Raw genomic sequence first — 15,654 nt, forward strand, 5'->3', positions numbered from 1 at the left:
CCGATGAATGGGTCGTTTGGTTCCATCGTTAGCCTGTAATATCTGAACCTGTCTATGATTCTGAGGGTCAGTCGTTAAAGGGGGGGGGGATTGTCTCCTGTAATACCTGAAACCTGTCATCTGACTCCACTGTCGCCCCTAGAATGACAATAGTAAAACTACGGTAATCTTGATCATCAGTTTCTTATTAAGTAGAAACTGGGATGGAAGGGCTGCCATAGATGTAGAGATGAACACAAATGCTGATCTTAAATCTGTCCTACAGTTTTATCTTATTTAAATGAACAGAAGAGCTGTAAAAATTTAAAAGTACTGTAACCCACCAAATATTGAATCCAACAGGTCCTTTTCACACGATGATATGTAAATGACCTGTAATTAGATGGACTGAGCAGCTATAAGGCCTGCTTACAAAGGTAAAAGTAGCTTTGCCTGCACCCAGTTGGTTCATTTATGTTAATTCTGAAGCTTAAAAAAGCCAGAAACCTCCCAGTAATACTGATAGCAAGTCAGACGCTATCTGCTCCTCTCTGGGGAAGCCCTGTACCACGTCGCCGCCTCTGATCCAGTGACATATTTACAGTACAAAGGCTCGACTCGAGTCCCCTTCACACACATACAAATGTACTCACAGAGATAAAAGGAGTGGCTGATTTAATTAGCTCAATCATTAAATGAGGCTTAATTAGTCACTTTCCTTCAGAGAGGAGTTGAGCACTCGGAGCTGTTCCCTGTCATTACGGCGACATAATGAGCCTCGCAGCACAATATGGGCCTCAAAGCACCAACAACAATAGAAGAAAAGTTTCCCAGCACGTAGGAAGTGTGCGGAGGAACAGGCGGCGATGTGCTGAGACGGTGAATGTAAAATCCCAACGCGGCGAGGAGCATTCCACCGTTTATGGTTTAACCACCAGGAAGAGAGCAACAGCAGAGTCCTGTTAGGGTCTGATAAAGGCTGGAAATTACTGCCATCATTTCAGCCTTTCAGACCATCGATAAATGCCTTTGATGTTTTATAACAAGAGCCTTCAGATTGGAGCGAGCTGTCTCCACCGCTCTCCTAATGTAAGGTTCACCTGCTTGTTATAGCTGGGAGGCTGATAAGAAGTGATGCCTGTACGTCTCCCCAGGGTGTGATTGCGGGGTAAATATTAGCAGGCCCTCAGCGCCACCCTGCACCACTAAAACAAACCACTGTCCTCTCATAAAGGAATCAACAGACTCAATGACTTTTTAAATGTTGTTATGCTGTCATGAGGCTTGAGATAGGCGTGTGCGTGCAAAATGAGTGTGAAAAATTATCTGGAGGGAATGTGTGTGTGTGTGCAGACATGCTTGTCCTGTTCATTACTGGCCAGCAGCAGAAGCCAGTCATTTCCCTGTCTTCATAAAGACCCGGCCCATTAAATTCTACCTCCAGTCAATAATTAGGACTCCACAAATAAACCAAAGGCAATTAAATCAATGCTTCCTTGGGCTGATGCCTGAATCCCATGGCCCTCATGGACACTCCATCTTCACCGCTGGTCTTATTCATGGTGGGCTGCGGTGGAACCACACAGTGCACCCCCTGGCCTGCTCATGATTATTAGGCAGCGCTGTCCCGTGATCCTGGCTATGGTAGTGCTGCATATGGTGGCCCTCTCTTGGGAGGCATTCCGCTTGATTTCATTAACTCGTCGGCGGAGGTGAGGGAGGGCGAAATGAACGCAATGTTTCATCTCTTTTTGAGTGGACATGAGGGGAAGTAAGGGGGGTGTTTGCACAGAGAAATTAACAGGCGGTTGGAATCGGATAATTCAACCTTTAGCAGATCGGGAATGGTGATCTGTCGGACAGAAGCTAAAAATCTGGACTTCTCTTGAAAGCAGCACCGGCCTGTGCTGACAAAAGGTGAAATTGTTTATTGGTTTGGCACTTTTAAGTAACAAGATGATCCAAAGCACTTTGCACAAGCACTAAAATAACTTTTAAAAAGGAAAGGTTTAAATCTGAGCTGCACTTCAGCAGACAAGATTTGGAAATGGCACTACAGCAAAGCTACTAGCTAATGTTAATTCTGTGTTTATTGTTTGCTTTGAAGACTAAGAAAGAAAAAAATCAGTTATGGAGTAATTTTATTGACTAAAAAGACTAGTTCAAATAAAAGGTTTATACCAGAGGTCACGGATTAGTGAACCGGGGTCCGGATCCGGACCCACCTGCTGACTAATCCAGACCCAACCTGATTTAAAACATTTATAAATTACTAAATGTTGTCCGACGACAGTGTCAAACCTTTGGCAAGCCGGCCGATGAGAAAGAAGAAGAAGATGAGAAAAAGAGCAGAGAAAGTGTGGACTGCTGGAAGAACTGCAGTGAACTGGTGAAAGAAATGTGAAAAAGGTGTGCTCAAAGATAATCCTGCACATTTAGAGTATGTTTGGCTCAACCTGCTGCTGTGAAGCAGGATTCTCCACCATGAACAGAATCAAAAATATCGATCCAGGCTCAAAATGAGCACCTTGATATGTGCTTTAGAATGGCTTTGTCACCAATCAAAGCCAGGTTTAAAGCCTTGCAGGTCAACGTAAATCCCCCTTCTCTCCTTAAGCCATAAGAAAAGAAAGAAAAAACAAAACGGTCAGTTCAGGTGTTTTATAAAAAACAAAGTAAGTCAGGAAATTGTCTATATATCAAACTGAACAATTGTTGTTCTGTACTTCAAAAACAATTTAGATTTTAAAATGGAAAAGCGTTATTTTATATCTTTTTATTTAAAACTTAATTGTATTACATGGATGAAGAAAAAATTGTATTACATGGATAAATAAACACCTTAATTTGATTTCAGTGTTAAATGCTGTTTAAAGTAACGGATTATAATTAAAAATGTCTCTGAACCTTTACTACTAGTTGGTGATTTTCTTTATTCAGACCCTGCTGATTTTTAATTGTTACCCCGGCTTATACCATTATATAAAGGGTAATAATGGAATATGTTATTTGGACAAGCGGCAGTGCCTGACAGTGATTGTAAACAATAACCTGCACACACTGGAAGCCCCACACAGCGTGAGTGATGGCGTGGCTATTGACAGGGCCACTGAGATAATAAAGTGCTGTCCCCCTGGCAGCTCCATTAGCCACTGACAGTGACAAGGTGAGGCTGCTGCAAGTTTGCGGATATATGTAGACACACACAGCCCCTTCCTCTCACACACATATGGGCTCATCCTGTTTCAGTGACAGGCCAGTCAGTTAGGGACATGGATCCCTCATCTTTCCTTTCACTGACTCTATTTTTGTCTGTGTCTTTTCATCAGTGCACCCCTGGGTATGATCACTGTTAGGAAAGTGTGTTATTAGTGTCACAGGGAAAGTGACAGGCCACACCATTTCACTTCCTCCATGTTATGCTTGCTGAGCTTTTTATAAGTTGTGACAGAGAGCAGAGAGGCTAGAATAAAGGGTGGAGGGAAAGTCTTTGTAGGAGATCTTTGATTCTAAGGATGGGGAAAGGATCACTAGCACTGTTGCAGGGGCTTCCTTTTGATGTGCTTTTCTTTAAAACAAACTATTTCAGTGCTAAGCTAACCATAAGTAGCAGCTACCAATAGTCTGTGTTTCATCTCAGACAGTGGATTTTGTGCCATAAACTGGAACCATTTCAGCACCAACACTTTGATGGGCCCTACTCCCGTCTAGGCTCCTTAGATTATGGGGAGAAAAGAAACTGAAACGTTGTGATATTTATGTTGAAACCCCCCCTCCCTCCCTTCCTTTCTTGGGAGTGACCTCCAGTGGAGGATAGTGCATGGGTCAAAAGCTGCAAACACGTAACAGCCACACCTAAACCCAGACACTAGTTCTTTCTATCAAGATTGTTTTCAGGAGGAGACTTTGTATCAGGTAATTATTGAATGTTCAATGTCAATCCCCCTTTTTGTTCTTTTGGATCATCAGCTGGATTTGGTAGTTTTCTAAATGTGTTTTTATTTGTGATCCTCTTTGTGCAAAAAATAACTATTTTGAATTTCATCTGTGGGACTGCAAAACTAGTAACATGGATGTCATGGAAAAACAAGGTAAACGGACATCAGGAGAAATACGCCCGTGTTTTATTTCAGTGACTTGTAGTTGCTCGAGTTTTATTTTTTTTAAGTCGACAAAGAATATGGATGCATTTGTACGTGTGGTATTAATGATGTTTTGTGTAACGTGGATGAAGCATCTTTAGATAACATAGATTTTGCTCCTACAAATTTTTTTCCCAAATAAAGATGTTTGTATAACTTTCCATAATATTTGTAAAAAATATATTTTTATATTGTAGTATGTCTTGCATCAAAGGTTTAGTTGTCCTTCCAAGACGCCCATTATAGTTTGCTGGATTCTGCTTTATTATGGGTTTATGATGGGTTTGAACATTGCATCGCCAGGACAAAAATGTTCAGTTCTGTTATAAGGAAGCAACATCAAAATTAGAAATTACCTCTTTGTTACTCATTTGTTCAATTCAATTTAATTCACTTTATTTCTATAGCACCAATTCACAACATGTCATCTCAATGCACTTTACAGTTCACCAGACCATTAAGTCAAATTGATTCAAAGTTTTCTATCTAAGGAAAACCAGTTGATTGCATCGACTCATTGACTCAAAATGCAATACCTCACACTAAGCATGCTTGTAGCGACAGTGGAGAGGAAAAACTCCCTTTTAACAGGAAGAAACCTCCAGTAAAACCAGGCTCAGTGTGAGCGGCCATCTGCTGAGGCCGACTGGGGTTCAAGGAGACAGAAGCAGAGATACAAAAAGCAACTGTATCTTTGTTTGAATGTCCTTTTTGAAGCCCCACTTCTGGCTGACATCCAACACTGCTTCATCAATTTCACATGTCAGGGAAAATAATGATGTATCCTTCTGATGTCATCTATTTTTTTCAAGTGCACCAGACCCTCCTACTGCTAGAGCAGCCCACAGCATGACACTGCCACCCATGTTCTTCATAGTTGGGATGGTGTTCTCAGGCTTAGAATCCATCCCCATTCAATCTCCAAATAACAAGATGTCTGTTATATCAATCTCCACATCTTCAAGCGTAATCCACTTTTTTCTGTTGATTTTGGAGTAAATCATTTCAAACAGATAAATGACACATTTAGCCATGTGGAAATCATGTCCAAGGTTAAACCAAACTTTTAGATTTTTAGGATCCCCTTTCTGTTTTCTGTGATGTTTTCCATTATATCAAAGAAGAACAGAGTGTGTTAGAGGTGCAGCCTTCAAGCACATCCACAGGTGGGCAATTGAACAGAAGGAATTCTAATTCACCATAAATAAAGGTCAGGCAATAAAGTGAAAATTTCTATAAGTTTATCTCATATCATTCAGAGGTTTAGCAAAAATAGCTTATTTTTCCAAACTGACTGAAATCAGGGAAATTGCTTTTCTTGGTCCAGGTAATTATATCGCTCTGAGTCAGTTCTAAAGAGGTAGTTTTGCAGAAATGCCTCTGATTAAGCACTAAAAAAGCTTGGTGGAAATAAAATCTTAGAGTCCTTTCAGATGGCAGCAGACAGAAGAAATGAGGCAACAAGGATCTACTAACTGAAAAAAACGTAACCCAATTAGAAGGAAAAGCATAAGGACAGAGTGAAGTCCAGAGGACATGAAATTATAATAACAGAGAGAAAAAAACAAAAATACAGACCGAATAAAGGTAAAAATAATAAATACACACAAAAAAACTCAACAAGATGGACTTGAAAGGGGATAGAAAAAGTCTGATTCAGTGAAGGGGGATGACTGCAGTGGTCCCAGCGGTCCCTGCAGGGACCTGGGGGCAAGTCTCAGCCTTGTCATACGCGCCTTTTCTCCTCCTCCACTCTGCTCACCAACTCCAGTCCCCCCCCTCCACCTGCTCCACCGCCCCTGTTCTGCCCACGGAAAACGTCGATAGCAGGCTGCCGGTGCCGAGGTCTCTGGTGGACACTAGCTCATTCTCCCGGCATCGACAGGCCCGCCAAATCAATATTTAGTTCCCCACTAACAAGCTGCCTCGGGGTCTGAGCCAGAGAGAGAGGGAGAGAAAGAGAGGTGTGCGGGACAGAGGAGGACGGCAGAGAGAGACAGAGCAGGGACTGAGAGCTGTCCAGCTAGAAGGGAAAAACATGGATTCAGTGGAGTGCTGTGTGTGTGTGTGTTGGTGTGGGAGGGGGAGAGGAAGGTGGAAAGGTCAGGAGAAGATCTGGGGAACAAGAGAACAGTGTCTGCTGTGTGTCGTGGTGCGGAGGCGACGCATGAGTGCCTGCAGCAGTTGCTGACATGAACACAGACAAGGCTCACACACACACACACTCCACGCTCTCAATCATACCCGTATCACAGCGAGCAGACGTTGACAGTGCTCAAGCAAAGCTCCAGCAGAGCACTCACAGATGAGTGGCTGTGAGCACACAAAGGCTCCAGCAGTGAGGATGTACTCGGCCGTCTTTGTTTCATCTTTTGAATCATTGTTTTCGAGCCTGAAGCAGGATCATCGGGGTGGGAACTCAAATTCTGCTTCTATTTACTGTATTTGCGTGAACCTGGTGCCCTAATTCTTTTCCCATTCAACACTGACAGCGCTGTATATTTACAAATCTAAGCTCACATTTATAGAAATGCCAACATCCTCAGACAGAAGCACAAACAATAGAATCTGGAAGTATTTATAAATCATTAGGTCTAAAGGCTAAAGTTGAGGTTTTAATGAACATAAAACATAAACTTTTTTAAATTTTTATCTTTTCATTAAATGGGTTTAGTATGTACATCCTATTTTATATGACTCCATAGAATTGAACCCTTTTGACATAGAAAAACAATGAAACCACTGTTTTTGATGAGGAGGCTCCAAAATAGTCTGCAAACATTACAATCCAAACAGCAATTATCCCTTCATTCATGTTAAGTAAAAGTTATTTGAGCTGTTAAAAAAAGGCATAATATTATCTGCAAGATTATATAAATGCCAACATTGCTTAGATATACAAGTCAACTGTTCCATTCCTTAAAGAACTCATTATTTTATTTCTATTTTTAGAAATCTTCTGTTCAAAGATTAAAAATGAAACATTTGCAAAAGAGGATTCTCTTTAATAGAAACCTCTTATTGCAAATGATGATTTTGGATGTAAAAAACAAACAAACATGCACTGTTTCCAACTTTAAGACATTTATGGTAAGAAATGAAAGGCCACTCAGAGAGGAAGAAGCCATAACTCCAAGAGCAGATTACAGTTTTCTAATGCACTCAAAGACAAAGGTCCTAATATTTGAAATATATATATATCAAATATAGGTCAAATATCCTATATATATATATATATATATATATATATATATATATATATATATATATATAAACATTTTAACTTATTTTATTCTATTTTATTGCATTGTGTTTATGTATTTTAGCTTTTAAGTTTTTACCTTATTTCCTACAACTATGATATCTGTGCAGCACTTTGGTCAACCCTGGTTGTTTTAAATGTGCTTTCTTAATAAAGTTTGAGTTGAGTTAAGCTGAGCTTGTTGAAACATATCACTGCTTGGTCATAGTGATGGTTTCTACAATTGGAGAAAAAGCCTGAGTCATGATGTGGGGAATGTTTTCCCCACATCATGACAGGAACTGGTACCTGAAATCAAAGTTATCATATAAAAGGACATTATGTGGAAAAAAGGGTCTTTAAAATGGAAATATTCTGTAAATATAGCCAGAAGTGGCAGAAGGAGACCATGGAGTGGCCATCACAGAGCTCTGACTGCAGTGCCTTACAGAATGAGGGTGCATTAAGGTGTCCAGATCTCCCAGATAAATAAAGTGGAAAAACAAGGAGGTTAATGAGGGATCGTTTGGGACGCACACATCTTTACAGCTGTTCATTTTTCATGCAACTCACTGTTAGTGTTGCTTTATATATATATATGTTTCCTTTTGTATTGAAATAAAATATAACTTTGTCAAACTTCACAGAAAGCTCACTGAGAATCCCTGTCACTGTCCTCACCGGTTATAAACTGTATTTGTATTTTAGCTGACTTTAGGAAAAGGGATGCTGAATATTTTTTATACTTTCATATTTTAACCCAGTTAAATGCAGGACCTACAGTACGAGACACATGGAGACATGTGGTCACCTTAGTGTGTAGCGGTGAACTTGGCCATGCAGGGTTCTACCAAGTGATAAAATAAGCTTATCAGATAGACTTTTGAACTAATGAAAAAAAAAAAAGTAAGAAAGTTTTTGTTTTTTTTTCTGAATCCCATCTGACTCAAAACAAAAAATATTCAGTCTGGTTTAAAGTCAGAGAAAAAACATGCTCACGATGCTTTTAAAAGTTTTAGTCAGTATCTGATTTAAATTTTGTTGTATGATCACTATTTATTTTACTATCACACAATATAAAAATATGTTTAATTGTGAAACAAACTAGTTAACTGAATCCTTTATGTGTGGGCGCCTGACCTTCTGCTGGAGGAGGAAGTTCAGCTGCTCCAGCCACTCCTGGTCCCTGACCGTCTCTGTGCAGGTGGCCGTCCTCTGCAAGGTACGATAGCAAACATACGTTATGGCAGGAGACTGGAAAAAATGCATATAATGGCAAAATCATTATGCTTCAGATTTATCTTCAGGCAGCGGTCGTTATACTGAAGGCCTTGCTGTGAAAGAAGGTATGAAGGTGTGATCTTCAGTGAGGCAAATTACCACTGTATCTTACATCAACCTTTGGGGGTCATATGCTCGAGGGCAGAAATGTAGCTTCACACCTCAGAGGACCTTGAAGCAGCTCTGAGGACTCTCCGGCGGTATGCATACCTTCGTACCCCTAAACAGAGTTCCCCTTGTTACTGCTAATGAACGGTGCAGAGACACACGGCACGTATGTCCAAATAGGCACCTATGTAGTGACTGTTAACCTTAAACCTCCTTTGTCACTGGGATAAATACTTTACTGCATTTCAGGTTTAAAACGTCCTTAAGTTTTACAGCGACATGAATTCTATTAAAGAAACATAAATGGGGGAAAGCGTTAAATAAACTGACCGATTGGCAACTAGCTTCAGCTGCAAAGTTGACAGTTGTCAGATATTCTGCATTGCCTTATTACTGTCAGTATCACCTTGGTGGAGGAATGTTTCTGTGTCTTTCTGCAGGATTATGCCAGAGCCAGCAGTTCTGAGACCTGGTAGCAGGTTGGGAGATGGGAAAGGAAGAGCCCATAAAAATTTGATGGTAATATGGATTACTTTCTTTCAGAAATGCCTATTGGGCTGTTTGCCTTGGTTCATGACTGAGCTTCACCTGTTTCCTCCTAGTTTATTATACCATCCATGGCTACTATTTTTGCTCTAACAAACCTCTGCATAATTTGGGGTGATCCGGCTGACTTGTCAGGGTTTGGATGCAGGAGCTCTGAGGGGTTTGACTTTTGAATCTGGCAGTGAGAGGTTTTTACCTGCGTGTTTATAGCGTGAAACATCCGGTGCTAAATAGTGTCTTTGGACCAGGGTTGTTTTCTTCTTGCCTTTTGGATAATCTAATCTTTATTTTATCTGTATTTTATAATCTCTCAGATTATAAAAAAACAAAACAAAAAAAAAACTTAGAATAACCCTTAATCCACTATAACAGTTTTGTGATGATTAACTTGGACTATTATACGTTTTAGGTGCGTTTTAACACTGTTAATAGAAAAATTGTGAATTTCTATTATTTAAAAAATAGACCAATGGGTTAGCCAAAGAGTAAATTGTGAAGAAAAAAAAAACAGAGAGAAAACAGATTGTGGCTGCATCTTTGAAAACGTTTAAAAGAACTGAGTAACACTGCTCATCCACCCTTGGTAGATATATAAGAAATAACTGACCCTTCATCTAACATTAGGGTGTAAAACGAACTGGCCTGGCAATTAGAGCCTTATTACATCTGGATCATTAGCTCCACAACAAGTTACCCAGGGAGTCTGGAGCTGCTCAGGCCTGCGCTGCCTTGCACACCATGGAACGGAGTGCAGCATGATGTAAGAGGGGAAATATGAGAGCAGAGGGTATTTTTCAACACACAAACACACATTCTCTGCATGCATGCAGCTACATCCCATTATAATCAGAGTTTTGTTTATACATCCATATACTTTTGTGCTGAAAATATCAGCATGGTGAGTTGCGGGCAGAAAGCTGTAGTGTTTAGAAGAGAACCTGAGCCAACAATCTGATGTATTACGACCAACTCTACACTGAGCAAAAAACACAGACACAACTGCAACAAAACTCAAAAAAGATTGGGCTGTTAGCAACTTTAGTGACAATTAATAGAGTTTGCCCTGTTTTGTAGTGTTTAGGCCTGTTTCTGTCCGAGACATATCTATGGAATCAGCTTTAATTATGACATCTGGAGTTTACTGTTACCTTCTCTGACAAAAAAAGCATTTATGGATCAGTGCAAGGGATGCTAGTTATTGATTAATTTATTAATCTAAAGTTGATTGATCTGATCGATCGACTTACTATCACCTGATAAGGGACCATTTACCTAAAAATTTGTTTTATCTTGTATCAAAAAGATCTTTGTGTAACATGAAGGGCTTTTTTTTTAACTATATGTTAAATAATTTATTGTGGCAGCTGCATGAAATGTCTGAATAAATAAAAACAGTTGTCTTAAACATGATTAAACTAGACATATTTAGAAGATTTAACAAAAGAGGAACCTAGTATATGCTGCACTGTGGTGCAGTTTTTAGCACTGCTGCTTTGCAGGAAGAAGATTCTGGGTTCGATTGCCGGCCCAGGGTCTTTCTGCATGGAGTTTCCATGTTCTCCCAGTACATGAGTGCGTCCTCTCTGGGGACTGCAGCTTCCTCCCACAGTCCAAAAAGTTGAATTTTAAGTTAAACAGCATCTCTAAATTTACTTTATGTGAGTGTGCATGGTTATGTGTCTCCATGTTCCCCTGTGATGGACTGGCGACCTGTCCAGGATGTACCCTGCCTCTCACCAATAGACTGCCGTAGATAGGGACAGGCCCCACCGCAACCATGACGGAATAAAAGGGAGAAGGATGGATGGAAGGAACCTATTAGCTTATTGGATAAAAAACAGACAATGGTAAAAACTTACTAATGTCCACTGACATACTGTCAGACTATTTGACACTTTGTTTCAATGAAGTTGATGCTAACTGTGATGTAGCTCTCTGTTTTTAGTGTAATCCAACTTTGTGGTTGTAGCATTGATTTCAACCAGTTGTTCTGGTTACTCTTAAGTTAAAACTTTGATCTATGAGCTGCACCAACACACAACACCTTCCCTTGTCACTGTGTTTGTGTTCATCATGTTTTTTTCTATCATGTTCTATCATTTGCATAATGCCCTGCACTTTTCCATCATTATATCCTCAGCTTAGCGTAGCAGAGTAACCTCTCTGCCACTATGTAATGCAGCATGGTTACACAGTGCTATTTAGAGATTAAATAGTGTAAATAATCTGGATTGGACTCTGGATTGATTCATCCTTCTGCTCTAGTATGCCTCCACCCTGGCATTATTTCTTTTGCAAATACCAGTGAGGCTCCTCTTCAGAATGAACAGTGATGCCCTCTAGTGGATTGAGGTAATATTACAAAATTGGGTGGACCAAATTTTATATTCATAAACCATTAATCGTTAACTAAAAGTCCATTATAAGTTCATATCCCTCCTCAGAGCTTCTATGCTTCTTCCTGTTTTTCCTTTCTACTGTCGCTGCAAGCATGCTCTCCGTGAGAAATTGCTGCTTTCTTAAGATAAAAATGAGTGATATTCCAGATGCCAGGATCAAAGAAAGAAAGTTTCAGAGTCTGAGGAAGAAATCTCTCATGTCCAATGGCAATATGAATGGGATGATGGGAGCAGAGAAGCTTTTGTTCAGTAGCTGAGAGCAGAACCCTGATTCGATAAACTCCTCTTGGTAAACCAAGGAAATAAATAAACAAGCATCTCCCATTTGAATATCACTATAACTGACGTTGCTAAGGTGATTTCATGTGAAAGCCTAATGATGAACATGATGTAACTGGTGAGATGATTTGTTGCCGTATTTGAGTCTCTTCCAAGGTGATAACAGAGACCTATTCTCAAGTGAGAATCTGCTCTCTGTCATACAGGGGTGGAGCTGTTTGGCAATGGCTTCAAATTGGTTTCAAGTGTGAGTAAGTGCCTGGTAGGCTCTTTCTAATCTTCTGATAGATGGGAGGAAGTCCCCAGAGATCCCAGGCTGATTGTTACACAGTTGTTAATTGATGAATTTGCTGCGGATGATCTATGGGGGAGAGAGGACTCTCAGAGTTGGAAAGTAGTTGGAAACACTTCTGCAAGCATGCAGCAGTCAAGAAGAAGAACTTCAATTCAGAGTATAAAGTTTCTGTGACAGGGGCTGCTCCCCCCAAAGATTGTTTATTGTCCTACAGCAGTAAGAATAGGCTACTTTAATATGGAGAGAATTTTGGTCCATTTTTGTTTCAGAGAACAGATTTTGTCATTAAACATAAAAATAGAAAAATGTTAGATAAAAGGAAAGTAAAAAAAAAACATATAAACTTTATTCAAAAAATATGCTGAATCAAAAAAAAGGCTTTGAGTTTTACTTTGCTGTTTCCTAGATTTTTTATTTAATATTTTATTTTTTAACTTAATTTTTTCAAGAACTGTTTTAATACAAAGAAGGTCTCGCGAGCACGCTTGGGATAAACGTGACGGAAAATGGATGGATGGATGTTTTAATACAGATGTTACATTTCTGATTGTTATTCATTATTTGTTTTTTTGTTTTTTTAGCTTTTCAAATCGTGTTTCCCAGATCACATTCTCTTCACTTCAAGCTGAAAAACAAATGCTAAATAAAAATGCTTAGCCAATAGAAATGTTTCTAACATCTAGGCAGGCCAAAGCCTGCCCCCAGAAGTAAAGAGAACATGATCCTGAAAAAGCAGATGGAAAAGAATGCAATTTATACAACTCAATATGAAAAGGATTTTAAAAATCTGAAAAGTGATTTGAAAAATAAAAAATAAAATAAAGCTGGAAAAATGTAAACATGAAGATTTTAAAAATAAAATCTAAACAACATCAAAGTTACTCCAAAAAACGTTTTAGATCAAGAAGTTTTTTGATTGTAATGTATTAACGGAAAAAAATGTCCTCAATAAAATAAAACAACAAAAAATATCCTACAGAAAAAAGAAAATATCCTTCATTTTTTTTTAACACAGATGAAATGCTAACAAATACTAGTTTTTGTTAAGCTGGTATGTTTTAAGCACTTCTGCATGGAAACTGAGGTCTTCCTTGGTCTACATGGATGTTTCCCTTCGGGGGAAACATACTAAGGTCAGGGCAGTCATTTATTTTCCATCGTCACACACAAAGCACCAAAACCTGTGAGCTGATTTTGATGCTACAATACTTTGTGCAATAATGCCAATCACAAACTTTCAGGATGCTTCAAAATTTTAAAGAACAAAATCCCTCCGTGTGTTTAAAGCTCTGGAGGCTTTCTAAACATATAGATCCTACTGAAGTCAGTGTTAGCTCAGAAGAAAACTGCTGTCCTTTGGCCTTACCTGATCCGTTTCCATTATATCTGCCAGATCGTTTTCTGACATATTGAGGATGGAGGCAGCGATGGACTTGGCTTTGATCATGGATATGGCTGAGGGGCCGCTCCTCGCTGCCACAGAAGCGGCCTGCCTCTGCCTCCTCCTGCTCATCAACTGCTGTTTGACCTCTTGAACGTCTAAAAGTATTTCACTGGCCAGGGTCTAAGAAGGGAGGAGAAAAAGAGAAAAAAGAAGGAGGAGAAGAGGATGATGAAATGGATGTAGAAAAACAAGAGGGATAGCGCTGCCCGGCGGATGAATAAATGAAATTGATCAAGCATGCGCCAGAGAGGCCTAGTACATTATGGAGGAATATTGAGTTTGACAAACTCAGATTCTCTTCGGTTTTGCCTTACACTCCCCTGTAGGAGTGCGGACCTCGGGGTTTGTTGCCCCGTTGATTGAAAGCTGAGGGAACACAGCTTTGATATTAAACACACCCCGAGTTTCTCTGAATTCTCCACAGGCTCAGAATCACACTTCAGAGAGAGAAGACGGAGCACTATGAAAACACAGCCGTTCATTTATTTATTTGCTTTCTGAAACGTCTTACAGTACAACAGGGCAGCATAACACTGTTAATAATTAAGCTAAAGAGGGGCCGTCTCAAATGGTGCCCGAGTGGGCGTCGAGCGCGGAGAGGAAAGCCTGGAGTGGCACAGTTGTCAGGCGCTAAATGGGAGAATGCTCTAAATACAGAGAGACAATTAAATGTTAAAACTGCCACTGTACACGAGAAAGTCAATAAAGTAAACTCCCCTTTGCTTCATTTTGAGCTTATTGATCGAGGCAATAATCTTCTGCATCATTCCCCTGCAAGCTGGCTGAAAAGCTGACCTTGGGTGGATTGTCAGGTGAGAGAAAGCTCGAGACGACAGAACTCACTGTACGCAGAAACAAAGAAGGAAAAGCACTTGCAAAAACAGGAAACAATAGAGAGACAGAGGCTTGGTACACATAGAAACACACAGTCCAGCCATTTGGTCAAAGTTGAGAGGTTAATCAGCAACACAGTAAATATATTTAGACTTTTGAATTTCCCACGGATAAACCACAAGTGGTTTATATTTAGAAGCCTTGAGATGGACACAGAAGATATGTGCTGAAGAGTAAGAACCACTGCTTTGTTAGAAAATACCTATTTATATGTTTAATCTGAGGCCATTAACCAAGCATAAAATCCTATGTGAACAATTAAAAAGAAATGAAAAAGGTGTGACTGTTAGTCATCCCCATCTGGCCAAAGACCAATACATTTGACAAAATGCCAAATTTAATTTTAGATCCTTTTCTAGTGAATCAAAATGAGATTTTTTTTTTTAAAGCTACTTGTTTTATGTGAGCCTAAACATTTATTGGGTGAGTAGAAACTTCTGGTTGAGCCCAAAGGGAAGCAGCTCATTAAAGGTTCTATATCATGTTTTTTTAAACCCTAAAAAGTCAACCATTGGCACTAAAGTGATGAAATATTGCCTTTGGCATTGAGGAGAATTTGTTTGTTGTGAAATATCAGTTGTTTTCTGGTTCTATTTCTCCAACCAGGAACAAAGAGGCTTGCCCTCGCTGCCACTCTACCTCTGCCTGTGTGGGTGCCGCCCGTTTCATGGCGTCGCCCTAAAGGGGCTGCTGCTGCTTTAGAAGGGCTGAACAAAGTCTCTAAAACCTTGCTGTTTTAATTTTCAGCATTATGTATAGCTGGGAAAAAAAACAGTTGCTATCACTGTGCAAATTAGGGTTTTAACTTGGTATCAACTTTGAGCAAAAATGACTGGAAACTGCCTCACATGAAAGCTTGCTGCTTGGAGGAAGTGGGCATGATTTTTAATAGGCAGCTGTCAACTAACTAATGGATGGATGGATGAACTAATGAATGGATGGATGAACTAATGGATGGATGATGGATGGAAGAACTAATGGATGAATGGATGATGGATGGAAGAACTAATGGATGGATGGATGATGGATGGATGAACTAATGGATG

The 15,654-nt window shown here is 39.7% G+C and overlaps 1 protein-coding gene across 1 annotated transcript in view; it reads right to left on the reverse strand.

Annotated features, from left to right (window-relative positions):
• cntln (centlein) overlaps positions 1–15,654 on the reverse strand; it is a 167,517-nt gene that overhangs the window by 11,994 nt on the left and 139,869 nt on the right. The window contains exons 24-25 of the mRNA XM_015393275.1: positions 13,637–13,834; positions 8,503–8,577 (exon numbers count right to left, since the gene is read on the reverse strand). Of these exons, the coding sequence (XP_015248761.1) occupies positions 8,503–8,577; positions 13,637–13,834 (273 nt within the window). The remainder of the gene's footprint in view (positions 1–8,502; positions 8,578–13,636; positions 13,835–15,654) is intronic.

The sequence above is a fragment of the Cyprinodon variegatus genome, unplaced genomic scaffold (genome assembly GCF_000732505.1).
Source record: "Cyprinodon variegatus isolate N-32 unplaced genomic scaffold, C_variegatus-1.0 Scaffold634, whole genome shotgun sequence".
Classification (NCBI taxonomy): Eukaryota; Metazoa; Chordata; class Actinopteri; order Cyprinodontiformes; family Cyprinodontidae; genus Cyprinodon; species Cyprinodon variegatus.